This window comes from Girardinichthys multiradiatus, chromosome 19 (genome assembly GCF_021462225.1).
Source record: "Girardinichthys multiradiatus isolate DD_20200921_A chromosome 19, DD_fGirMul_XY1, whole genome shotgun sequence".
NCBI lineage: Eukaryota > Metazoa > Chordata > Actinopteri > Cyprinodontiformes > Goodeidae > Girardinichthys > Girardinichthys multiradiatus.
Window position 1 is genome coordinate 27,610,268 of NC_061811.1, and position 27,678 is coordinate 27,637,945.

The following is a 27,678-nucleotide window of genomic DNA, read 5'->3' on the forward strand; positions in this document are numbered from 1 at the left end:
GGACTATGCATTACTCTGTCATCAGTGTAAAAATAAAGATTTACAAAGATGACTTTACAAGCATCATTATTAATACAGGGAATGAAAAGAAGGGGTCTTAATACCACTCTTGAGGGACACCGTCAGCTACTATAAGTGAATATGAAGTGAAACCATCTGCTTGTACACACTGTTTTCCATGAGTAAGATAATTATTAAACAGGCCAACAGTATTTGAAAAGCCAATGCTGCTAAATCTATGTTTCAATAATGTGTGTTTTGCAGTACCAAATGGTATTAATGAAAAGTGCTACATAATAACTAAAAACAGGCATATCATTTTATTGAATTTGGTAGTATATTGGAGACACTTTTATTGTACATTAATGAAGAATATTGTTGATTTAATGGCAGTAAAATTCTGTAAGCAGTCCATCAGATAATGTGCTAACAATTCACAAGTTCACAATACAGTGACTTGCAAACCCTTTTTTTAAGTTATTATTTCACATTTTCCATGTTAATAATAATGTTTTGGGGGATTTTGATGTGACAGACCAATGCAAAGTAGTGTATAACTTTAAAGTTAAAAGAAATTCTGGATGGTTTTGAATATTTTTTATAAAAACAAATTCTTAAAACTATGACTTTCATTTATATTCTGAATTCTTTACTGGATTTAAGTATGGATTTTGACTGAGCAATTCTTACACATAAATATGCTGTGTTTAATCATGCCATTTCAGATCTGGCTGTATGTTTAGAAAAATCATGCCGGAAAGGTAAACTTCCATCCCAGTCACAAGTCTTCAGCACACTCTAAATAGTTTTTTTTCCCCAGAATTGCAATATATTTAGTTTCTTCCATCTTCATTTTTAAGACTTGGTTTGTTTTACAATGTTACTCTACTTTAAACTTTTCTAAAACTTTCACCCTGATCTACCTGCTGTGTTCCTTGGTCTTCATGATGTTGTTCACTAATGCTCTCTAACAACCCTCTCAGGCTGTCGCAGAACAGCTGGATTTAAAGTGAAAATAAATTACATAAAAAGGGTGTACCATTTTCATTCCACTTTACAATTAAGCATTTTTGGAAATATGTTTCAATGTTTCATTGCTGCTAGATACTTTTGTAGTTCTCGTGTTTAAGCAGTTTTAAAAACTTCAAATGAATGATCTGAAACTTAATGTTGTCTCAACATTCCCCTGTGCCCCACCCTAAACCGGTGCTGTTCATCACTCATTACATCCAGTATCAGGTAATCCTTCTTAAATTGTTCAACCCCTCTGTGAATTTCAATTAGTCTCCAGGGAGTGCCAGGTGACCTTTACATTTCTCTTTTGGGTTTCCTTTACAAGTGTTTGGAGGTTTTCAATGCCAAATTAGAAAAACTAGTTGAAAAGATTAAGACTGTGCATTTGTTGGCTGTGAATATGGATTTAAATCATGAATTATAACTGCTTCAAACCCTTTAGAAGAACAGGAATACACTAACAAATGTATTTCTTTCAAAACTGCAGCTTAGCTGTTCCAGTATCATTTTTTATCTTTTTTTAATGTGGCAAAATATACAATAAAACCAGAATATATAATATAAACCCTGAAAAGCAACTGAAGGGGAAATAACATATAAGGTACTTTGCAAAATTATTCATACCCCTAGAACTTCATATTTTGTCATCAGGTTACAGACTTTATTCCATTTTATCGGGATTATATGTGATAATCTCAAACTAGTGCATAAATGTGAAGTTGAAGGAAAATGTTACAGGGTTTCCACAACTTTTTAAAATTACATATTTAAAAAGTAGTTAATGTATTTGTATTGAATCCGATTTACCGTGATACCCCTAAATGAAACCCAGTGCATCCAACTTCATTTAAAAGTCACCTAATTAATAGGTGGAGTCCACCTACTGACTTAGTAGGAAGAGATGCAGATATCCAGATATCCACAGCTCAGGTAGGAGAAACAGTTGAGATGACACTTGGTGGACTGTAAATATCTGTCCTTTATGGAAAAGTAACAAAAACCAAGCCATTAGAAATTGTATTTGCCCCAGGTCATGTAGGGGACATTGCAAACCTGTGCAAGACAGTTCTTTGGTCAGATGAGACCAAAACTGAACTTGTTGGTCTACATGCATAACGTCATGCGGAGTTGAAAAAACTAGCATTGCACATTTCCTGGCAAACACCATGCGCTGTGAAATATGGCAGTAGCAGCATCATGCTGTGGTGATGCTTTTCTGGACACAGGGAAGATGGTCACAGTTGATGGGAAGATGGAGGTTAATGCAGGGTAATTATGGAGGAAAGCTGGGCAGAGGTTCACCTTCCAGCAAGAAACACCATGCAGTGGAATGCAAGAAGTTAAAATCGATTTTCACAAGCTACTATGATTCCAACCTTTCAAGAGATCTTCAGCCATTGTGAAGAATAGAATGAGCAAGACAATTTTCAGATTTTTATTTGTTAAACAAATACACTGTGCAACCATACAGTACATTGTACCGATCTATCATTTAAAAATCCTAATAAAATAAATGTAAGTTTGTTGCAACGTGGTCAAATATGGAAATGGTAAAGTATATCCCGTACAGGTGCTATTGGTGTAAAGAATCACGTGACAAGACATCGATTTTCGATCCCCCAAGACACCAAGTCACGTGTAAAGAAAACAGTTTGAAGCTAAAGCATTGTTTTAATTTATCCTATTTGTGCGTTGTCTGGCTGCAACGAGCCTTTTCAACTCAGACAAAACCTCAACCACTTGATACATCCTGCTGGAAATTTGCCGCGGCCTCCTTTTTTTCTGAAAATGATGGGCGTCTTGTCCAATCAGCGCTCGCTTTGAAGCTTGTTCCCTCCTGTTTTTGGCTCCTGGAGCTGCCCGGACTAATCAGCGTTCGCCTCCGCGTGTTCAGCCATTTTGTAAGAAAATCAAGCAAGTCTGCCGCCCTACCTTCGCTTCAGACCTGCAGTTTTTTTCTTGTGCAATGGACGGGTAAGTGAAAAGAAGCTTACTTAAAGACTTACATTTTTTAAATAAACCGCTCGGGAAGCGAATGTATATCTTATGCTTTGGGTTAATTTAAGTGTTGCGTGTCCTCAGGTTTCCGCTGTTCAACCAGCAGAGCGGTGAAACTTTACTCGAAACACTTTTTTTTTCCTCTTCAAAACATGCAACAGTTAGCAGGAGGAAACGCTAACTAGCTGCTGCTAGCCTTTGGTAGCGTCACTGCTATCCGTTACAAGTTGGTAGTTTTTAGTTATTTTATCACCGTCTATATACACTTATAACTGAAATAAAACGACCTAATGTTAGAGAAACCGTTACATATATAGTTTTTACTTCATTTTTATCGCCTTTTTGTCGTTTTCTCGCACAGTCTGAGTAGTTCACGTTGGCTAACCGTACCTTTTGGAACTTGCTTTTTACGGGAACTCGAGAGGTTAGCTAAAGCAACGTGTCTCATTTCCGCATTCATTTGTCCGCGGAGTTTCAGGGCCATGTTGAAGATGTCTTGCCCCAACATTTCACGTTGATTTAATCAAGTTATCTTATCCGGGTAGGATGAATAATGTATTGTGTAGTTCAAACGTATTCTTCTAGTTTTGTTAACTGATCTCGATAGAGGGACACTGAAAAGGTGCGCAGCGAAAATCTATTTAATCGACTTTTGTGTTATTGCTAACTGGTGCAGATTTCCCACTCTGAAGTTTTGTTTGTACTTGTTTTTCCCAATCTGCTACAGCCGCCTAGACGCCACTGAGTTGTACCCTCTGGGATCCGGCTACGTCCCTGAAATTGAGTGAGTTTTTATTTTCCTGCATTGTTGCACGTCTAGTTTTTAGTTTCTGTCCTGTACTTTGAAACTCCTATTTGGAGGAGGACGTCACTTTTTATAGAGAAAACTGCATAACAAAAACTGAACGATGTTTTATTGTGTCTGTCAGTTGCATAACAGAAATTTTCTTTCTCTTATACAGCAGTGTCCATGACATATCAGTTGGCACAAAGGTAGGCAACTTTTCAGTTTTATTTTTAGTGCTTGATACAGAGGTTTGGACTGTTGATTAGGGCTGAACACTTTATGGGATATATAAAATCCCCAATCGGCCAAAGTATTTCTGGTCTGTTCAGACCAGGAATTGGTAGGTCAAACCTAAAGGAAACTCAGAAATCGCTATCGCTCAATAACCACCTTATTTTGATGCCTTACATTAATTAGGTAATGGTTTGAATGCAAGACGTTTATGCTACTTACAGTTTGGCAGGAAGACATGGAAAATACATGACTTTGTATTGAAGTGTTTACTTATCATTGGGAAGCCATATCCTAATTGTGACTTTGTGTTATTGCTTGTTTTCTTAAAATCATAGAATTAAGTCTAATGATCATTAATATTATTGCAGGTTCTTTATTTTTTTATCTACAGGGATTGTTACTGTTGTCACTCTTTTATTGTTTAAAATGCACACGTCATATACTTAACATTTTCACTTGTAGTTGTAGATGTTGTTCTGCTATCATTTTGCCTCCTCCCCATTTGTGCTGTCTGTGTTATGTTTCAAACTGACCATGTTAATTCTAAATACGCACCAATCAACCAGCTAGCAGTCGAAATCGGCTGGTTTTTCCTTCAGTGCCTCTGATTAGTGATTTGCTGGTCAAATGCACAAATTATCAATATTTCTTCCCCTACTCATTGAATGCATAAAAATGAACAACTACTTTAAGTCTGTGCATCAACTAACAGCTTGAACTTTGATGCACTGCTGCACATGTTTTTTTTATGTTGAAGTCCTTGGATAAAAAATCAGGATCATTTTAAATCTGAAGTTGCTAGTCAGACCTCAGAGAAAGCCGTATTGTCCCGATAATGCCTTGTAATTAGCACACCTCTAGACAATCATGTCTGCAGTGGGGCTCTTTCTTAACCACTCTGACAACTGATGAGAAGTAACCTTTTCTTTAATGAAAATAGAAAAAAAATATATATAAGACCTACTGTAACAAAATAGATTATTTTTTTGTTCTTTGTTTGGTCATAGTAATATTCTTCCATATTTTACACGAGATTTGAACATTTGTATGTACAAACTAAACACTATAGTTAAAGTTCCAGGCCACAAAATGTAACTAGGAAGGCATGAAATTGGAATGCATAAGTACTTATTGGCAAACGGGCAAATTGACAGACTTTTTTATTTTTTATAGTACTCCGAGTGGAAATGAAAACAAACAATATATTTTTGGTCTTAGGCATGCTACCTGTTATCCTGTGTATTCTAAATCATTAGACCTGTTGTTAAACAGTTGCTCATGAGCCACTGGTTTGAAGTTGCAAACTAGACTTTATTGAAACATTTATTGCGTATGTATTTGAACTGTCAGCATGTAAAACCTGCAGTTCCACTCAGGACTATGAATGCTGAACGTGCAATAGTTCAGTTAAAAGCCCTTTTCAGAGGTGGGGCTCCTTGTTTTCCTGTCCTGTGCTTATTTGCTTGTGTGGCCATGGAAATGACACTTCCTGTTTTTAATGTGGACTCTTGGCCTTACTGGAATGTTATAAAGCCTGACTTGGGCCAGCTGATGTTTTCGGAGACCAAAACAAAAAACTAATCTTCACTAGACTACTGTAGAAATAGTTTTTACATAGATGTAGGTCACGAATCCCCTAAAATCATTTGCCGGTGCAGTTGGAGACAAACACAGCTCTTTGTTGGTTCATTAACGTTTTTCCCCCTATAAAAATTCCTTTTTAAACAGTAATCCTTGGTAACAGTGCCAGGGAGAGACATGTGTTGGTGGACTAATTGATCGTAACTCAGAGCCATAACCATCCTCCTGCAACAGCGCTCAGCCTCACGGCCAAAGGTCTTTACAATGTTTAAACAAGATCTAGGTTATAGGGACACACCCCACACTCTATTCATCTCAGTAAGAACTGTTGGTTTCTATCTTAAGTTACAATACACGTTTTCTTTTTTTAAATTTTTTTTTTCTTATTGGCTGAAACTAGGATAGGTTTTGTGGTTAGCTTGAACTTTTCCTGTTTCCTGCATATAACGCACTGTGATAATGATGATGCCGAGTTGTGGAGCCTTGCCTTGCTGGAATCTGTAATTATTCTGTCTGGGCAGAACGTCTGGCATGCCGTGGTCACATTCCAATCTCCCCCCTTTTAGCCCCCCGTTGAGGCTCTGTTCCCTCCCCCCTTCATCTGATGAAGGCTGATCATAGTGAAAACATGTCTCTACCAGTACTCTTCTTTTCCTTTGTGATCTTTGTTCAATAGCCTCTCACCTACACCCCTCTTGTTTCCTTTCATCAGCTAACGTTGCTTTAAATCCCTTTTTGATGATAGTACAGTTTTGCCAAAATGCTGCTGGAAATTTTAGGAGAAAAGGAAGTTTGATACATAGCCATTGTCGCGGAAAAGAAGCTGTTTTGCAGTTTCGGCAGATGAGCCAGCAATGTGTCAACTTTTCCTGAAGGTTACCATTATACTGTTAGTCCTGCACAAACAAAAGTAGTAAACAGGCTGAGCCGCATTTAACTGTCTTCAGAGGAAATGGATCTGAAACTGCACTGAGAATCATACAATACACTTTTAAGCTCCTGTTTTCTTTGACTGTAACGTCTCCCTTCAAAAGCTGTATGATTCAATTATTACATGATTAAAACTGTCGGTCTGTCTACTGAGTTGATGCTCTAGCTTGGCTCTAATGTTCTTTCTGAAATTGGGAAGTAAAGAATGAATGAGTCCAGCCTACAGTCCATCAGAGGAAGTTGAGCAAACCCTGGAACCAAGCCTGATCTCACAGCTCTTCCTGTTTGTAGCATGTCTACTGACTGATAAAGACTTCTCACAACCCCTGAGTCAGATTGGTGCCTTTACTGCATTTTTCATTGTTTGCCCATGACCTTTTGAAGGTTTTGCTCAATTGTTTTACATTTCCTCCTATCAGCTCTTTGTCTCACTGTGAGTTTATCGTGTTTTATCACTTAGTATGGTTTTTAATACCAGTGATTTAGCTCTACCCCAGTTAATTATCATTGTGTTTTGCTGCTTATTGTTACTTCCTTACTGTTTTACGTGAGTTAATGTTATGTTTGGGTTGTAAAGGATCAGTTGTTTCATGCTTTCTGGTTCTTAGGTTAGTGATGTTGTAAAAACTTTCAAGTTTGAAATGATTCTCATAAGATTAAATTTGCATTATCTTGCTACATGTTGGAACTGATTGCACTATTGACACTCCCACAGACAAAACATCTGTGAGGCTGTAAACTGTAATGACCAATTATTGCTGTGGGTTAACAGTAACTATCACTGCCCAACCCTTCCTTTCTAAAATGTTTAGAGCTTTGCTCAAACTTTATTCCCTTCATTTCCCTACTCTCTTGATTATTTATATGTGCAAGGTGGGGAAGAATGCTAACAAACCTGTTTTTGGTGGTTGCTGTTAAAGAGCTCTGGGCTCTTCAAATACTAGTCTCTCCTTGTGGCTCCATATGTGTGCACTGCTCGGTAACAATGCCCCTAGTCTCAGCGTGAACAGGACATCCATTGTGGGTTGATGTAGAGCTTAGACTGCTGAGCCACTTCTTGTGACTTCTATACTTCATCTTGCTCAACTCCAAATACACTGAGCCATGGAAACAGCTCTGAAACAGCACTTTATTGCTCCTAAGGAGAGGTTGAACCAGCATGCAGCAAACTGGTTTATACTGGAAGGGTTTCCATGTTGCCTTGCTTATCAAAGTGTTTCTGTGTTGACCTCCCTGTTTGTGAATTGCATGAGAAGGCAGGGTTAAAATTAAATGTCTGTTCAATGCAATTTTCCATTTTTTCCACCGACTATGATCTGGATTTAAGGGATTGTGCCAAAATCATTCCTTTGTAGCTCTGGCTAGAGGATTAGGGTTGTTGATTATGATCTCCAGGATTGTCCTGTATTTAGGTCCATCTGTACTCCCCATAACTCTGACCAACTTACCATTCCTGCTGACTGAAGGCACCCCACAGCATGATGCTGCCACTGCAATATGTATGTATGTTAAAAAGTAAAACATTTTGGTCTCATCCGACAAGAACACTTTATTCCACCTTTGTTGTCCCCTTCATGCCTTGTGCTAAGCAGCTAATTGGACTCTTGCTGGCCTTTTTTCTTCAACTATCACTAATAGTTGTCCCCTCAATGGAACTATGTCTGTCAAAATCTTAACTTGTTTTATTTTACAGAACTTGTTGCCAAACCTAGGTTTCATTTAAAAACTTTAATTTACCAGCTCTTGTGTAGAATAATGAAGGGAATTTGACGTTTCTCCCGACAAGTTTGGCAACAGAATTCTTTCTGGTGAGAAAAGTGGAGTTTCTTCTGAACGTTTCTGGTAGATCCTCTTTTAGTTATCACGTTACTTTCTCGGTTATCACTCAGTTGCTAAGTAATATGAGAACTCGACTCTTCACCTGCCGAGCTGTGCCTTCATTGGTGAACAGGGTGAACTAAGCCTTCATTTATATTTTTCCTCTTGCAGAGGGGATCCGACGAACTCTTTTCTTCCTGCATATCCAACGGACCCTATATCATGAACTCAGGTATGGGGGATGGAAGGGTTGGATCCCTTTTTTTTTTTTTTTTTCAGTGAAGTGCTTAGTGTCTGTCTTGTTTGTGTTGCCATGACGCTCAATCCATTATTCACAAAGAACCAGAGCCTTATGTTCCCTCCCTGATTGTATCAGCCTCTGTTTTCTCCTGCAGCCAATGGCAACGACAGCAAAAAATTCAAAGGTGATGTCCGCAGCCCTGGTGTCCCGTCACGTGTTGTCCACGTACGCAAGCTGCCCAACGACATCAATGAAGCTGAAGTAATAAGCCTGGGACTGCCCTTTGGGAAGGTCACTAATCTGCTGATGTTGAAAGGGAAAAATCAGGTAAGGAACAGTACATGCAGGTCTTTATAGCAAACCTGTGAGGTTTGTGTGTTTTCTCCAAAGCTAGGCAGAAGGGATCAGTTTCTCTGCTGACCTAAAATGCTAACAATCATTCTTCTGTTTATATTCTTGTGGGTTTTTAGTCAGTTAATGCTTATGGTTAAGAATTCATTGGGGAATATTTTAGATCCCTCATGTTAATGAATCTTTTTTTGTTTTACTATTGTGTAAATTGAATTCATTTACAGCAATTATGAGTGCCAGTTAGAGTGCTTTATGTTTGCAACATGGTGTGTTGTGAGACACTAATTGTATGTTTATCTGGGGCTCCCTCTTCAGGCCTTTCTGGAGCTTAACAGTGAAGAGTGTGCACAGACGATGGTGAGCTACTACTCCTCTGTCACCCCTGTCATCAGAAACCACCCCATTTACATGCAGTACTCGACTCATAAGGAGCTCAAGACGGACAACTCTCCAAACCAAGTGGTAAGGGTTCGATATAAACCATGCAATCATCCCATTAACTATTTGGATGTGGGTGTTTTTCATTTTAAGTTGCATTAAGAGACTAGAAAGGACAAATTATGGCAACATGCATTAAACAAAGACCCTAATTTAAAAATTATAGGGTCTCTGTTTATAAAGTTTATTATTTAAACCTTTTTGAAAATGTCCTTTCTCCCTTGTGTAGCTCCTCTTAACTTTACTACCTCCTTAGTTCCTTCAATCTTTCCTGATTTTTTATATATTTTTTTCTCGTGCCTGTTTTTGTCTTCTTTCCTTGTTGTTTCCATTCTTTCATTTTGTTCCTCCCTCATGTCAATCCTTTTTTTATTTCTTTCTGGTATTCTTACTACTTTCATTTGTCTTTCGGTCTGTCCTTTTGCCTTCCTTCCCCGTGTCCTATCCATTCCTCCAAAGTTGTCTTCCTCCTTTCTGTCCTTCGTTCTTTGCATTTTAACTTCTTTTTTCTCCTGTCCATTTTTTTTTTCCTTGTTTCTAATTTTTTTATATATTTAAATCCTGACCACTGTAGAAAGATCTGCCATAAATATGCTGTTGTAACTTTAGTTTTTTTTTTTTTTTTTACTTAACAATGAACATAAAGGACTGACATCTTGAGTCTGGAAAAGTGTGGACATTTTACATGATAATTGTGTTAGAACATTTTATTGAGTTTCTCCCACTTAACTCTGTCCTAAACAAGTTTATGCCACCCACTCCTTGCTATTCATTGTGTAAAGTGAAATAATCTCTCCGGTTCTTTAGCGTGCCCAGGCAGCTCTGCAGGCAGTTAATGCCCTGCATGGAGGTGGAATGGCTAGTATGGCCATTCCCACAGATGTAAGCAGTATGGCAGGAGCAGCAGCCCAAAGCCCTGTGCTCAGAGTCATTGTGGAAAACCTTTTCTACCCTGTCACCCTGGATGTCCTGCATCAGGTAATACCACAGTGGCATTGGTAAAAATATCTGTTGTTGCTCATGTTTTGCTTCTATAATGGTTACAACAATGCAGACTAAAATATCAGACCATCTTAGAATATGGTCATGATCAATTTGATTTGATAAACTTGTGTTCATCAAGTTTAATTTGTAATAATGAGCTGGTCTCTAATATCATTTTCTGATTCCTGATTTGCATTATACTCATTGATCACTAGGATGTTTATTTAAACAGAAACTAAAACTTAATCCTTTTTCCCTTCCTCTTTGAAACCGTGTTTGTAACTGCTGCTGATGGTACTTGTGTAAAATTGGCTGACTGCATTTTTACAATTCCGGATATAAACAGTTGACGGTTTTAATTATACAAATCTTTACACAGGAAGGCTACCACCGACCTGGCTACTAAAAATGTACATGAAAATTGAATTTATGCATTTTCCTTGTCTTTTTCTCTCTATAGTGAGAATGTAGTCTGAAATCCAAGCATGGTTTGTGTTGTGAAGGAACATGAGGCCAACTCTACCTCTTTCTTTTCAGATTTTTTCAAAGTTCGGAACTGTGCTGAAGATCATCACTTTCACCAAGAACAACCAGTTCCAGGCTCTAATCCAGTATGCTGATGCCATGACAGCTCAGCATTCTAAACTGGTAAGACTGGTTTCACTTGATGTCCTATCACCACTGGTTCACAGATCACTAGGTGCTTTGTTTAAGTTGACAAAAGAAGTCTATATTAAACCAGTGTCATTACAGAACATTTTCTAAGGCGTTTGTCAGACCAAAGACTTGAGCACACAACGTTGGGTTGCAATAATTAGTCCAATGATTGTTTCTTGTATTTAGTCTCTAGATGGCCAAAACATCTACAATGCTTGCTGTACCCTGAGAATCAGCTTCTCCAAGCTCACCAGCCTCAACGTCAAATACAACAATGACAAGAGCAGGGACTACACCCGCCCTGACCTTCCTACAGCAGATTCACAGCAATCACTTGACCACCAAGCCATGGCAGCCGCAGCATTTTGTAAGATTTTTTTTTCCTGTTTTGGCTGTGGTTACATGTAAAGTGTACAGGTATATGTAGTAAAAACAATTTGAGTTTCGTGTAAAAGTTGAATATACAGGGGTTGGACAATGAAACTGAAACACCTGTTATTTTAGTGAGGGAGGTTTCATGGCTAAATTGGACCAGCCTGGTAGCCAGTCTTCATTGATTGCACATTGCACCAGTAAGAGCAGAGTGTGAAGGTTCAATTAGCAGGGTAAGAGCACAGTTTTGCTCAAAATATTGAAATGCACACAACATTATGGGTGACATACCAGAGTTCAAAAGAGGACAAATTGTTGGTGCACGTCTTGCTGGCGCATCTGTGACCAAGACAGCAAGTCTTTGTGATGTATCAAGAGCCACGGTATCCAGGGTAATGTCAGCATACCACCAAGAAGGACGAACCACATCCAACAGGATTAACTGTGGATGCAAGAGGAAGCTGTCTGAAAGGGACAATCTGGGTTCTAACACAAATTGTATCCAAAAAACATAAAACCACGGCTGCCCAAATCAAGGCAGAATTAAATGTGCACCTCAACTCTCCTGTTTCCACCAGAACTGTCCGTCAGGAGCTCCACAGGGTCAATATACACGGCCGGGCTGCTATAGCCAAACCTTTGGTCACTCATGCCAATGACAAACGTTGGTTTCAATGGTGCAAGGAGAACAAATCTTGGGTTGTGGACAATGTAAAACATGTATTGTTCTCTGATGAGTCCACCTTTACTGTTTTCCCCACATCTGGGAGAGTTACGGTGTGGAGAAGCCCCAAAGAAGCGTACCACCCAGACTGTTGCATGCCCAGAGTGAAGCATGGGGGTGGATCAGTGATGGTTTGGGCTGCCATATCATGGCATTCCCTTGGCCCAATACTTGTGCTAGATGGGCGCGTCACTGCCAAGGACTACCGAACCATTCTTGAGGACCATGTGGATCCAATGGTTCAAACATTGTATCCTGAAGGCGGTGCCGTGTATCAGGATGACAATGCACCAATACACACAGCAAGACTGGTGAAAGATTGGTTTGATGAACATGAAAGTGAAGTTGAACATCTCCCATGGCCTGCACAGTCACCAGATCTAAATATTATTGAGCCACTTTGGGGTGTTTTGGAGGAGCGAGTCAGGAAACGTTTTCCTCCACCAGTATCACGTAGTGACCTGGCCACTATCCTGCAAGAAGAATGGCTTAAAATCCCTCTGACCACTGTGCAGGACTTGTATATGTTATTCCCAAGATGAATTGATGCTGTATTGGCCGCAAAAGGAGGCCCTACACCATACTAATAAATTATTGTGGTCTAAAACCAGGTGTTTCAGTTTCATTGTCCAACCCCTGTATTTTGTCACTCATTTCATAGAGTGAAGCTTCCAATACACGTAGTGAAATATTTCAAGCCTTTAGAGCTTGTAATTTTGATTATGGACAAAATTCAGTGTCAAAGTAAGAATATTAGCCCTTTTCCAATGAAAGCGTGGGATTTGTTTTGCCGAGGTAAAAAGATTTCCTGGGGATTTAAGTGCCCTTTGTTTCTACTGCTCAGAAAGGCCATGGACCATTTATTTGAATCAGCCAAATGATGCATGAGGAATTTGTGAAGAAAACTGCAATGTACCTTCAGTCCAGCAGATGGCATTACTTCTTTACTCACTTTAAAAGACTATTAGCTAATAAATAACTTGTTTTAACTGACAAATAATACATGATTAATTCCTTCCATTATTCTTCAAGTTGCACTGGAACTTTCTCCATAAGCAGGAAAAAGTTTAAATCATTATTTTACATTTAGTTTCTTTTTACCAACCTTCATCTGGCCAGAGTTGTTGCTTTACAATCGTACAATCCATTTACAATAACTTCTAAAAGTAAAGCCTAGGGAAAATTACCTGGTTAAATTTGAAACTAATTAAATCTGGAAACTCTGGAACAGCTAAGTAAATCCAGACATCTGCAAAGATTCCCTGAACCTCTAAAAAGTCTTCATCTGAGTCGGCATGTTAATTGTTTGGAAGACTGCTGACTTCACCGATGTCCAGAAAGTCATTGTCATTGACACCCTCTACAAGGAGGGTAAGCCACAAGAGGTCATTCGTAAAGAAGCTGGTTGTTCAGAGTGCTCTATTCAAGGATATTCATAGAAAGTTGAGTGGAAGCTTAAAGTATGGTAGAAAAAAAGGTGCACTAGCAACAGGGATAACTGCAGTCTTGAGAGGAGCGTTGAGAAAAATCCGTTCAAGAATTTGGGGGCGCTTCACAAGGAGTGGACTGTGGCTCGAGTGCATCAAGAGTCACTACCCACAGAAGAATCCTGCACATGGGCTACAAATGTCACATTCCTCATGTCAAGCCACTCCTGAACCAGAGATGACATCAGACACATCTTACCTGGGCTAAGGAGAAAAATAACTGGACTATACCTCAATGGTTCAAAGTCCTCTTTTCAAATGAAAATAAAGGTTGCATTTCATTTGGAATCAAGGATCCATAGTCCGGAGTGGAGAAGCAACCATGGGCTTCCATGCCACCTTGCATTGATGCACTAATTCATGCAAAAGGAGCCCAGACCAAGTATTGAGAGCATAGCAGTGAACATACTTTCAGAAGCCTGACATTTCTGTTTAAAATATCCTTTTTTTTTTCTTTTTTTTGTTGATCTTATGACACTTAATTTTGGGTTTTCGTTATGTGTAAGCCACAATCATCAAAGCTGCAAGAGATTGACATTTTGCTGTGTGTAACGAATCTAAATGAGTTTCAATTTAGGAAATGAGTGACAATAATAATTTTTTTTCTGATAATCTAATATTTTAACTTTCAGAGCCTTGTTTTTATTTTAACTTGAAATTCAAATTTTCTTCTTTGCTCATTGTCCAGCTGCACCAGGTATAATCTCAGCTTCTCCCTTTGGTGGAGCGCATGCCTTCCCCCCAACGTTTGCTATCCAGCAGGCTGGTCAGTATGAGTTTTCAGGTGCTATGTAACTTATTTCTTTTCATGTTTAGGGATGCACTGGTCAGAGTTTTGTAATCAATTGCCAATCTCGGTTTTTGTACAGCTTTGACCTGCCGATGCTGGTTTTCAGTAATTCAAAGCATTCGAAATGTTTTATATCCTATCAGCTATGAGTGATATTTAAACTAAAAGCACAGGTGACATCATCGTTTGGAGAAATCAGGTTTCTCACCAACCCTGCTTTCAAAGTCCGCTATGGCTGTCTTTCCTGCAAAACGTGGTGATAGTTATGATAAAAATAGGTTTTGCACATTCTAATGATGTGTATCAATAAATCTTTCCCACAAACAGTACTATACCGCCCCCCTTTAGGAATATGTTGCTACAGTTAAAGGAGAAAATAAAGACGAATGCATTATTAGTTTATAATGCTAGTAGTTAGCCCTGTTACTGAGTCTGTTTTTCCTGAACTGATATCCAAAAAGGGTGCCAACATCAGCCTTTCAGTTATCTATTGATGTCTGTTTCAGTTCAGTTAATCAAAACATTCCTACATTAGGTTTTTCATTTGTCTGGCCAAAGGAAATGAATTTGTATCTAAGTATGAAACAACCCAAACTGTAAAATAGAGAAGGAACTAAAGTCTAGCTCCCTGTTGGAGCAGCCTGAACAACCATCATCCTGCCTTTTTATAAAAATAATTTCCTTTTTAAATGATTTTTTTTACTCCTTTTGTGTTTTCTGACTTGGCTCATATATGGCTATGTCTTCTGCAGCAACACTCCCAACAGTGTTGTCAATCCGGCCGGTAGCACTTGGCTGTGGTGCATTCACAAAGTTTCGTACCGAGCAGTCAATTAAAATCGCCTGATTCCAATCACTGGCAGATCACTTGGTGCATCTCTAAATATGCTCTAATGTTCACTGTATAATCGATCTTGTTTAATTTGTTGAAGCCAATTTAAAAAAAACAATTTCTTTTTTCTTCTCCATAGGTCTAACAGTTCCTGGCATTCACAGTGCCTTGGCGTCCCTGGGTGTGGGCCACAGCGGCATGGCAGCAGCGGCCGCAGCTAGCCGGCTTGGCTTGTCAGGTCTCGCTGCCACTGGAGGACACAACGTGTTGCTGGTCAGCAATCTGAACCCCGAGGTCAGTACCCTCACTAGGCTTGAGCAGCAGTCACTGTGGCTAAATTCAACATTACTAACTTTTTGGCTGTGATACATTTTGTGAACTTCAACCCACTTGCTCAGGAGAAACTATTGTTTGGCCATTCTTCCTCAAATCAACATAAGTTAAACTACTGTATTTATAAAGGCGAGCATCAAGTCAAAAGCTCATTTCTTTCAGGACCTCTTTGTGTTTGACCAATCCTGCTGCATTTCTGACCTGCCATTTTGCTCACTGTGAATTTTGAGTTTGTTCAAAAACTAACTTCTTTAAAAAAAAAAAAAAGTAAAACACTTAACATTTCATATCTTCATTTTTATCCATTAGTTAAAATCATTCTTAAGTTGTTGGAGAGACAATATTACTTTTTAAGTGTTTTGTGTAATGTAGACCATCTTGCTCAATGGGATTACTGTAGTTGCATCATTATTTGAAACATGTCAATTTAAAGCTGAGCATTTAGAGTTTAACAATATGCAGATTTAGTTAAATAAGTCAAACAAGTGTAGTGTAATTTAAAAGTATATATTGTCTCTGCCTTTTTCTGTATTTCATTGTTAATCTTTTTTTCTCTTCTTTTTCTTCTAGTGTTCCCATAGTGAACGTGCATTTTAATTTAGCCAGCTCTACTGTCTGAAGCACTACGTTTCTCTGTGTATACTGACCTTGTTTTTTTATTTGACCTTTTCTCTCTTTATTTCTGTCCCCTTCTCCATCTTTTTGTTTAAATCCCCCCTCACCTCATATCTTGCCAACTGACTTACTGCACGCCCCATGACCAATTGTTCCCCTCTGTCCTCCTCCTCCCTTCTGGTACTCCCCTGTTACTACTCCTCCATCCAACCCAACCCTGTTCCCCCTCCTTACATTGTGCCCAATTTTAATGTGGCCCACAAATTGAAAACACAATGACTTTGGTCATCCTAAATTTTTGCCACGATCTACCCCTACATCCAACAATCCCCCCCATCACTTCTTCTCTTCACCCCTCAACTTTCAATTCAAACTTTGTCCTCCATCATTCTCATGCCTCTCCTTCCTCCATGGTACTGTGGCCTTCCTGTGGACCTCGCCGCCTGTGGCCTGCGGACATGTCCCGACTCCACTCCACTGTCCTCCGCTCCGCCTCTTTTCCCTGTCCCCTCTCCCCTTTTGAACCCCCCCTCCCCCCCTCCCCCACCACCCTGCTGCTCCCTCCCCCTGCTGTCTCTAAAGAGCGTTACGCCACACTGCCTCTTTATTCTTTTCGGTACGTTATCATCCTTTCATCTCCTTTTTGTTATTACTACTGTTACTTGGCGAGGTGGGCATGTCTTGTTTCATGTTGTTGGCTTTGTTCATTTTACTTTTTGTTTTAAACCACTGATGGTTCGTCATCAGGTTACAGAGCTGTTAAGGGTGGGGTTGGGTCTGTATTGGGGGGTTGAATGGTTTGGTTGTTGTGGGGTTGTGTGAGGAGAAGTAAGGTGGGACACCACATTAAGCCGCAGCATTTCATTTAGTTTTTAAATGCCTTGATTTAATGACCACGGGCAAAAAACATTAGCATTTTTTTTGTATCTTCAAAGTGCAGAGTCCTTTTAATTTATGTGTTGCCTGACTTAAAAAGAAAAAGGGGATTATTTTATTAGAATTCAATTATATTTCTTAAGGATCCCCGTTCGTGAATATAGGTCAAATCGTGACTGATTCTGGACCATGTGTCTTTGCAATTTTCCCCCCCTAAGTCTTAATGTCTTAATATTTGAGTTTGTGGCCTGCAGACTTCAGTTGTATATTTACATTTGGGGCTTCCTTGAATGCACTAAGAGGATGAAATGCTGCTGCTTTTTGAATTGAGAGTAAACGTATACCTCGGTTTATGGCGCTCTAGTGTTTGTTTTTTTTGTCAAAGTTATTTAGGTATGTGCATGTGTAGTTCATTTCTGCATGTTTCTGCTTAGGCCCCCAGGTGGCCAAATAATCAACTTTCCTTGCCTGTACCACGATCAGATTGATCAAAACTACTCCTCTTACAACTATTACTGATTTGTCCTCAAATCGCTGCCTCTTCCTTTAAAAGAGATTCTAGTAGTCGTCTGTGTAACCGTTCCTGGAAGACTTGACTAGCTTTAGTTGGTGAAATTAAGCAGAAGATTAATAGAATAGTTGAAACATTACATCGGATTGTTAATTTAGCAGGACAGTTTTACGGTCACTGATTTGATAGTTTAGGCAGTGTTTGTTGCTGTGATTGGCTGTGTGGATCCTGTTAATGCTATGTTGTATGTTGTCCCTATTGTGTTGTGACACACTCCGCTTTCTCCATAGGTGTGTATGGCGATGTCATGAGAGTGAAGATCTTGTTTAATAAAAAGGAGAACGCTTTAGTCCAGATGTCTGATGGCACACAGGCTCAGCTAGGTAAGCTGAAACAAGCAATTTTCTCTCTTTGATTTCCTTCTTTAATCTTGCTAATAGGCTTCTGCACATATTCCCATGGATTGTTTTTGTCTTTGCTTTTTTGGGATCCTGCTGGCAAAATGTTTTCGGTCTTGGCTAAAAACTTTCTATAAAAACGACGACCAGTGTACTTTATTTACTTTATCTCCATTCTTTTCGTATGGAGGAGAGCTGCACAGAGAGCAGCCAAAACACTAATCTTTTACATTTAAAGCAACAAGTATGAGACAGGGAAACAACTTTTTCCGCGAGATTTCTCCGCAAATGGAAAAAGCTGGAACCATGCACACATTTTTGAGCTGAATAATCAAGTTGAATCAAAACGAAGAGTTAAATCGCTCCTCAGCGAACTGCTGAGGAGCGAGAAGTAGAATAAGAGGCTGACACTTATCTCTTTCTCAGCCATGAGCCACCTGAATGGCCAGCGTCTTCATGGCAGGGCCATGCGCGTGACATTGTCGAAGCATACAACAGTCCAGCTTCCCAGAGAAGGCCACGAGGACCAGGGTCTCACCAAGGATTACAGCAACTCCCCGCTTCATCGCTTCAAGAAGCCTGGCTCCAAAAATTACTCCAACATCTTCCCACCATCTGCAACCCTCCACCTCTCCAACATACCGTGAGTGCTACCTGGGCCTCCACATCTTTAGTTGACGCTTTCTTTTTGTGCTGTTTGTTTTCAGCCACGCTTTTATTTGTCGTTTTATTGTATATTAAATTCGGCATCAAAGCGCTAAGTTGTAGGATAGATTTTTTTTTTTTTCAACCAAATTTGTTTTTTTGTTTGTTTTTGTTTTGTTTTTTTGTGCTATTTTTTATCTGAATTGTGTGCTTTCAGGCCTTCTGTGATGGAGGATGATCTCAAAAGACTCTTTGCTAGCTCAGGAGCCACAGTGAAGGCCTTCAAGTTCTTTCAGTAAGTTGCAGTTTTTCTTGAATGCTTTTAAAAGTTGAAAACATCTCTCTTCTAAACGTTTGACCCGGTTTAAGCGACCGCTGCTGAAGGAGTGAGATGCCACACAAATACACTTTAAGGAAATATCTATATTTTTTTCTTTAACAGGAAGGACAGAAAGATGGCCCTGATCCAGATGGGCTCAGTCGAGGAGGCGATCGAGTCCCTCATTGAGTTCCACAACCATGATCTGGGGGAGAACCATCACCTTCGAGTGTCCTTCTCAAAGTCCACCATCTGAGTGCCTTTCCTTGCGTCCTGCCATCTGAACGCTACTGTTGAGGTTGCTTTCAGTGGAAACAGGCCTTCGTAACATATTTATACTGTTCATAATTTTTCCATGACAATGTTTCCCATTTATTAATTTGCTTTTGGATTCACCTTAGATTTCAGATTTGATCCACAGCATTTTGATTCTTGTCCTAAATACGGCAACACATCCAACATTTAGGTTTTGTTGATGCTGTCGTAGTTGTTGTCAAAGAAAGGATATTCTAAAATATAAAGGTGGATATTGATTTTCCCTCTTGCCATGCATAAATTGACAGTTTTAATCGGCCTGGTTGGTTTACATTCTTATTTGCTACAATTATGAGTAAAAAATCTTAATATTTCGGCTAAATTGTTCAAATTTGACTTTGTACTCTACATTCAGCAATAAAACCCAATAATCACTTTTGTTTTGACAAAGGGGCAACATTCTGTAACCAAAACCTGTTGTATTGGAGGTAAAGTAGAGGCAGCTGAGTAACTTACATTGTGACCATAAAGACACCCTCTATAAGACGTATCTAGATGAATTGTACCCGTGCCCGACCCACTTGAGCATTCCTTTCACCCTTTTGGTTATGAGAAAATGTGTGCCGTTTTGAAAAAGCCACTTTAATCCTGCTTGGCCAGTGAGAAACGGTTAATGATGAAGAATGACTCATCCCCGTCTTATTTTTATGTTGCGTCTACCCTCCCATTTCCTTCTGGGGATCCAGACCACTATCGGAAGTCATTCTTTATGGACCCTTTTTTTCTTTTTAATATTTGTATTATTGTGCCTTACTTTGCCCCATCCAGAATGCTCTGGTTTCATTCTGGTTTGTTTTTCCATACCTTCTCGGTATTTACCAGCATTGTTAAAAAGGGGAAAGTGGCTCATTTAATCATCTTACAAATACAATTGTTTATCTTGTGTATGCATATAGCCCTCATTATATGTATCTAGAATCTATGAATGTAACTCAGTTAGATGCTAAATCGTTTTTTTAGGTGATGTAGCTGTTTAGATGTTGCTGATGTAGAGCTGGAGTCAGCCTTTCAGTCTTACTGTCACTTCCATTTAGTGGGTTTTGGGGCCTCATTTAACCAGGTTAAGTTCATATATGTGTGTAAAGCTATATATTCATTTATCTTTTCTTTTTAAATGTAGATTTACATGTATCTTATCTAACTGACTTGTGCTTATAGTAGCTGAGTTTGATGGCTAGTGGAGTGCCTTGTCCCTTTGAGTTTTAATTCCAGCGCTGAAACAAGCCTGGTCAGTGGACTTTGTTTACCTCTCTTTCAGATCTTGTATCGTACCTGTCTGCAAAGATGCCTTTTCAAATAATATTCAGGTAATCCCAACTGAGAGAGCAGCTTGAAGGCATTCGCAAGTTTCTCAATGACACTCTTAAGCTGCATGTAAAAGGAAAAGAAAACAAAAAAACCCAACAAATGTTGTTTTTTTTTGTTGTTGTTTTTTCGTAAACTCATCAAAGGTTGGAGAAGCCCTGCCTCATTCCCTGTCTGTGTCCACCTAAGCCACAGCCAGTATGTGCACTTTTCCTTAAAGCTAAGTCCAAACGGACACCATCACGCTGAAGTCTTAAACAATCTCACATTCCTGCGTGCCTCAAGCACCGGTTTCTACCAACCTGACCAATGTAGTTTTGGATCAGTAATGGATTAAGTTCTGTTTATGTAAAAGATTCTTATGCATAACTAAACAAAGCTTCATGTAGCTGCAGACGGTTTTTGCTGTCAAGGACCAAAGTGTGCTTTACCCCTGCTATTTTGTAGAGTCTGAACGTTTGTTGTTTTTTTTTTTTAACACATTCCTGCTGTTCTGCAAAACCACCAGGATTTCATTCAGATGTCTTTAAGGTGACGGCTTATACTGTATGTTTTCACTTTACGAAGAGCCTACTGTGGCAGAGATCGCTTTAGAATGCTTCATTGAACACAGTCTTTGCTGTGATGTTAACAGTATAGAAGAATTTATGCCTTTTACTTTGGTTTTGTCAAATGCTTTTATTTTTCTTTTTATAAGGGGGCGGGGTTGGGGTTAAATGCATGAAGTGGGTTTCATGATTGTATATATTCATGTTTTTGTACCACAAAATGATTTGGATTATATTCACTTTAAGTTCAAAACATGTATATTTTGATAAACAGTGAAGACATATTAAGCTCTTCTGAGCTGGAAAACGTCAAAAAAAAAAAAAGAAAACAACCTTTTGTAACACAAAGATATTAAACTATCTGAACACAAATGTGTCTCTGTATGTGCCCCACCCGCCCCCACCTTTTGCCATTCTTGTTTCTTGCATCTTCTGCTGCCTTTAATAAATCTTTAGTTTGTTCCTTCTTTCATCTGGCCTCATTTGGTTTCTGTCTCCTTCGCTCATCTGTGATGCTGCTGATCTGCGCCGGTTAACAATTCTGTAACATTTTCTATATTCTACATCCTGTTTACTACTGGTGGGTTGTACCTGAAGTCCTTCAATGTATTTCTACCTTCATGCTCATTCCATCTGAAACTTGACCTGACTGCTCATCTGGACTCCGCTTCATCCTTTGAAAGTCCCCTGAACCTTCAGGGTGGACAGCTGAATGCCCAGCTGTTGGTTTTTATGCTTTAAATAATGTACCCTTTGCACTTCATTTTTGCTTTAATCTTTTGGATGGGGAGGTCTTGCACATGACATGGATTATTTTGAAACGCTTGCCAAAAGCAATATCTGGGATTTTTTTTTTTTTGGAATGAGTGCAATGAAGGTGTCACAAACCTGTAAACCAGATTGAACATATCTACCACTAGGGGGAGCTCTGGCTTCATTAAAAGGTTCTAAGCTTGTGAAGCAAAAGTGATTGTCATGCATCGAAGCTAGTTGCTGTATTGATCTGTAAAGCTTTCCAGGGTTACACCTTTATGTAGAATGACTTAAAAACCGATGAGGATTAGCCTCAGCTCTTTCTTGCATTCATAGAAAAGGGAAGATGGGAAAAGATTTCATTCTAGGACCCATTTGTGGTGAGGAGACTGCAGCTTGGAGAGTAAAATGTTAAATAAAACAAGCTCCAAGTTCTATTGAAATCCATAGTTGTAGTAGGTATATTGGTTCAATTTCTTTTAATAGCAAAACATTTCGAAGTCTTTTTGCCCCTTCTGCTAAAAGAAATTTTGATTTTTAGTTATTTGATTTTTAGTACAATGAACAAGAGTTTTAACAGGTGTAATACTGAATGCAGTCAACCACTACATTTCAGATATGCATTATATACATATTCAGGGTTTCTACATTTTCTTAATGGGATTAGTGTTTATGTTGGTGGTCTACATAGGTATGGGAAAATGGGTTTTCAGACATGATTTCCTAAGATATAAAAAGAACAGTTTGATAGAAATAATTTTTCTACATAGCAATATACTAATAGATGTAAAGTAATAGAGGATCCTGTATAACTGCATCATTAATTGTAGGAGTGTGGTGAACTCATTCATTCTGTGAACTAAGGGATTCTTATTTAAGAGCAAATGTACATGCTGTTTGTGTATTGTTCTCTGAAAATTCAGATAAATGACTCGTTCCAGATATCTTTTGAAGAACTTTGTACTTTGATTAAAAAGTTGCAGAAAATGATAGGCTTTCCAGTTGAAACTACTTTAAAATGGAAACCTAAGCAGGTCATGAAGGAAAACTAAAATATTACCATTGCAGTGGATCATTGATCAAGATACAGATATCTACATAATGTTAAGCAACCAGCAAGAATCCCTCATTAAGTCCTATTGTTTAAATAAACGTAATGAAGAAGTTACAATTTCCCAAAGAACACATTGACATCTTGGTTCCAGACCAACAAGATTTATGTTGAGTAGCTATCCCAATTTCTGGACCTTTAATCCAATGGAAAACTGATGGGGTGACCTCAAATAAGCTGCTACTAAAAGAGCAACCCATGAAATTCAGAGGAGCTGTGGGATGCAGTCCAGTCTTCCTGGGCTGAAATACCTGTTCAGAATTTAATATTAGTTCAGTTATTGTCAGAAAATCTTTGTAAAGAAAAATGGTGACACTGCCTAATTTCCCAATTCATTTGAGGGGATGGATGTAAAACTCAGTTTTGACCTTTACTCCCATTGTGATTTTGAACAAAAAGTTTATATTTAAATGATGTCCACCTCACAACATAGTTTTAACCTTTTAGCCACAGGTACTTCTAGTTTCTGATCTGGAACCCAGCGCACTCCTTTGAAAATCAAACAACAGACCATTTTAAAGCTTTTTCAACCTCTAGTCCACTTTAAATCTGGGTTTTAAACCATACCCGTAGTTTACAATGCAACATTTACAAACAGAATAAAGGAATTAAGTTCACAAACCGTGCTTTAAAGATGTCAGAAATTTTAGCATCATATATTTTGAAATTAAACTGATTACATTAGAAGATGCCAAAAAAAAAACAGCCATATTGCAACCCTCTATAACACTGCTGAATCTGAAACCAGTGGTTTTCCATGATTTGTGGAACATGCAGATAAAAGCAGCCTACTGCAGATCGATAAATGGTAAAGTTGCTGGCTGTGTTAACTGAACTGCAGCCAGTCAGGAGGCTCTGTTGTTAAAAATGTGATTCTTTCATCCTGATGTGAGACTACAGACCTTTGTTTACTTTCAGCATCTCTCACTTTGCATCATTTCAAGCAGAGAGAAGTTCATGCTGAATCCTCTTTGGACTAATTGAAATGCAAAGAGACTGCATAATTAGATGGATGGGTAACTAACTCCAAGACAAACCATAAAAAATCTCAACAGATTTTGTTTTTCTTTGCAGACGAGAAATGAAGAGTTTGCTTTAGTATTGAAAAGTAAAATTTCTATACGTGGCAATAGGCAGTGTGTGATAACCTTGAGTCAAAATACCATGACATCACAGTAACAACACAAAAATGTTATCATCTCATTACTTTCACTAAAAAAAACAATTATTCCTACTGCAGCTAAACCTGTACAACAATTATTACTGTTAATACAATGTCCAACAAATACAATGATTTTATTAATATTTTCATTTTGATAAATAAAACAAAGTTAAACTAAGCAACAAATAAATGGAGTTTTGATTTTTTAATGTGTTCATTGCACAGTTCTGCTTGAGTATAACACAAGTATAACAAGCTGATAATTACCAGCTTACTAGCCTGCAGTGGGCTGACTACCCCTTGAAGCAAGCAAATTGTATTTTTCAAACAGTGTTACCTTTACAAAAGCAATGGATGGTGCTTCTTTCCAAACCATGACTAATATAATTTTAATATTTCAACAGTCAAAATTTGTCTTTTTTTGTAAAGAAGGGAAAACTGAAGTAGTTATTTTTTTAGCCAGCTGACCGACAGTGCACAGCAACCAGTGGGGGAGGGGCTGCACTTCTGCAAACAACCCTTACCTTCAATAAAAGTACTGCAGTTTTACAGTTTCACATGATACACAAAAATGGAAAACAAATTTAATTCAGAAAACCAGAGGTTATACCACTGGAAATATTCCTAAAAAGTAAAATTTTTCTTAAAAACACATTTTAGCCTTCTTTTGTCTAGCTGACTAGCAGTGTGCAGCAACAAGTGTGGGAGAGGGGCAACCTGGCAAAGATCCATACAGCTGGGGAAAACTTCAGTCACCTTTCTGGTATCTCTTTAAAGATGCCCAAGAAATGGCATGACTGAAGGTTTATAAATTCCCTGCTATACCTTAATACCGCTAACTGGCGCATGTCTACATGATAATAACTATAAAAACAACTAGTAAAACCTACTAAAACCAAACCAAAAGATTGTTGCATTTCTTTTCTTTTTTTTTTTTCATGGACTGGCCATCACGTGTGACCGACACCTGTTTCTCCTTTGTGCTTTTAGAACCTTGATTTGTCCCTAGCTTCTCTGCGCACACGACTGAACGAACTCACATGAGATCGCATGTCAACCACATCTGGAAACATTTATTTACATTAGTGCAGCAGTCTCTAATCAAGGAAATACCAGCAAACACCAAGGCCACATAAATGTGAACCTGCTGGGTATTCAAAAGGGGTGAGGTGGGGGTGAACAAGTGGCTCAAGCTGTGACCTGCTTTGAGACCCGATCCGTTCCTGCCACAGCCAGACGAGTCAGTTGGACCATATCGAATGACTTCGGATTCTAATAAATGATTGTTTTTTTGGTTTGCAGCTTGGAAACATTCACAATTCATCTTTGCTTTTGTGTCATTGTTTCAAGTTAAACTGCAAAACAATCACTGTCTTAACCAGCTGTGAGGTATAAGATTTAACACCCTTTAAAGTATACCAGTATCCAGATTTTAGCTGAATGAATACACCGCCTTAACTGAATCAGCCGAGCATTGTTTAGTCAGCTTACACAGGATTTCAACTCGATTTCAGAGTGACACAGACGAGGAAAAGTCTGAAACTGAGGTGAGGGATGTCTTTAGTATATAGTGGCTCCATTTAAGAAAACCACCAGGAGACTATCTACCTGTTTATATATGCACGCCTCAGACAGATGTTGAATAATTCATGCTCAGAGGCGGACAACATGCAGCTGTATTTGGGTTATGCGGGGTGGGGTGCATGGGCTTTTTTTCCTGCCAGAATGTGCACAGCCCAAATTATAGGCATTACTTTGCAGGAAGAGCAAAAGTAGGCCACTTTGCATAAAGGATCTAACAGAGATGCAAAATAAAGTGGGAAAGATGGAGCTGCAGAAAGGTTCAGTTTAAGATGCCCTACATAATTTGGGAATGATGGAAGTAATCAATCAGAATGTTTTTGTTTATGGAATGAGGCAGAAATACCTATAAGCTACATTATGTTGAAATGGGGTAAATGTAGCTTTCTGCTTCATTCATTCTTAACTGTCATCCTCGCCTTAACTATGCAGATGAAATTGTTGCAAACAGTTTTTCTGAATCAATTCTCAGCTTGCAGAGAGTGGATTGATCCACGCTGGAGGATCTGCACAAGACAGCTTGTCAACACATGTTAGAAACAGCATGATGCACCTTGTGGAAGCCCTGTGCAACAATGCACTTACAACTTTATCCACCTCCCATGGGGGTACAGACCAAATACAGAACGATGCTGCTTCTGCTCAGGTGTCTGCAGACAGGTGTAGACAGAGGTGGTTTTTCTACAGTGGCAGTTTTTTAATTTGCTGTTGCTTGCTTATTTGCAGTATTTTTGCTTTTGCTTCTGTCTATTTTCTGTGATTGCAGCATTGTTCTTTTGCAGTGTTTTTCTGTTGCGTTGGATTTTAGGGTTTGTGTGTTTTGGAGTTTGCATCATTCATGAATGATGGAGTTTGCATCATTCATGTGTTTGCAGCACGTTTTCGCCATTTGCTGCGCATTTGAAACCGGTCGGCCACCGTATTTATTTCTGTGGGCGACTTGGCTCTCTGCCCTAGTTTAATGAGAGGTGGAATAACATTAAAAAAAGTGGGGGAAAAAAAGTTGTTAGTTGTACCCTGAAGAACTTTTTTATGACTTATCTCCGTGTACACCCATTGGGAATTGGAACCTATTCTGCTTTGGATACTGTAAGAAGAATTTATTTGGCACTAAATTAAAGGACGACTTTGGGTTTTGTTGAAGTGTTTAAACTGCATTTGACCATCTCTAGTAAAATATTACAAATTAAGTCAGTGATGTCACGCATCAAGTGAATATTTATATAGAGAACATAAATTCTTGCACAGTTAGAGATTGGTGGCACCTTTATTCTATTTGAAAAGCACTATAGTAGAGGATTTTCAATGCTTTCTTGGCATATTGACCAACTTAGATAAAAAAAAAAAAAACACTATTCAATGGCCACCCCAAGAGACAGCCTCATTTGACAGGCTTCTGACGTTTATAATAATATCAAAATTCTATTTATGGGATGTCAAGAATTATTTATAATCTGCTAACCCTGCCTATAAGTGCTGACTTGCATGTTTTACATGTTTTTCTGTTTGAATTTATCGTTAATAGTATTTGTTTTAATTACATTATATTGTATTTAATAATAACATTGTTAATGACAAAAATAATAATAAAAAAATAATAGTGCTCTTGGGTGCTCTTTGTTGATTTGGAGGCCATTTGTAGCTGTTCAGTTTGCTTGTGCCTCCGGCCGGCTCTGAACAAGACTAAGTATCCCGAGGAAATTAGATTCAACTTAAGTTTTTATTTGAGCATTAAAGTCGCTCATTTGTAGAAAAACACGTAGTTGTGGCACATTTTAAGTTGATTAACTTTTAACGAGTGTTTAATGACTTCTACGCACTCTCCGTTGTGTATCACCGGGGCGCAGAGGAATCAGCCGGCCCCGCGGGTCTCCAGAGGAAGCGCGGCACTGCGCGGCCACAGGCCCCGCCCGCTCTGAAGGAGAAGCGAGCGCTGGATGGAGAGAGAAAGAGGGAGGAAGGGGGAGA

General features: G+C 38.8%; 1 protein-coding gene across 2 annotated transcripts; it reads left to right on the forward strand.

Annotated features, from left to right (window-relative positions):
- Positions 1–2,668: 2,668 nt before the first annotated feature.
- On the forward strand, positions 2,669–21,575 carry ptbp1a (polypyrimidine tract binding protein 1a). 2 transcript variants are annotated; one of them, XM_047344882.1, is made up of 16 exons: positions 2,669–2,988; positions 3,740–3,796; positions 3,975–4,005; positions 8,534–8,594; positions 8,758–8,930; positions 9,270–9,416; positions 10,200–10,370; positions 10,914–11,024; positions 11,220–11,400; positions 14,305–14,400; positions 15,378–15,532; positions 16,769–16,802; positions 17,864–17,956; positions 18,398–18,614; positions 18,834–18,911; positions 19,059–21,575. In XM_047344882.1, the coding sequence occupies exons 1-16, from the start codon at positions 2,981–2,983 to the stop codon at positions 19,189–19,191; spliced, it is 1,746 nt and encodes a 581-aa protein (XP_047200838.1). In that variant the 5' UTR covers positions 2,669–2,980; the 3' UTR covers positions 19,192–21,575. The 2 variants fall into 2 exon arrangements, with proteins under 2 accessions (XP_047200838.1, XP_047200836.1); XM_047344880.1 differs by having other exon boundaries at positions 2,674–2,988; positions 14,305–14,382.
- Positions 21,576–27,678: the final 6,103 nt, after the last annotated feature.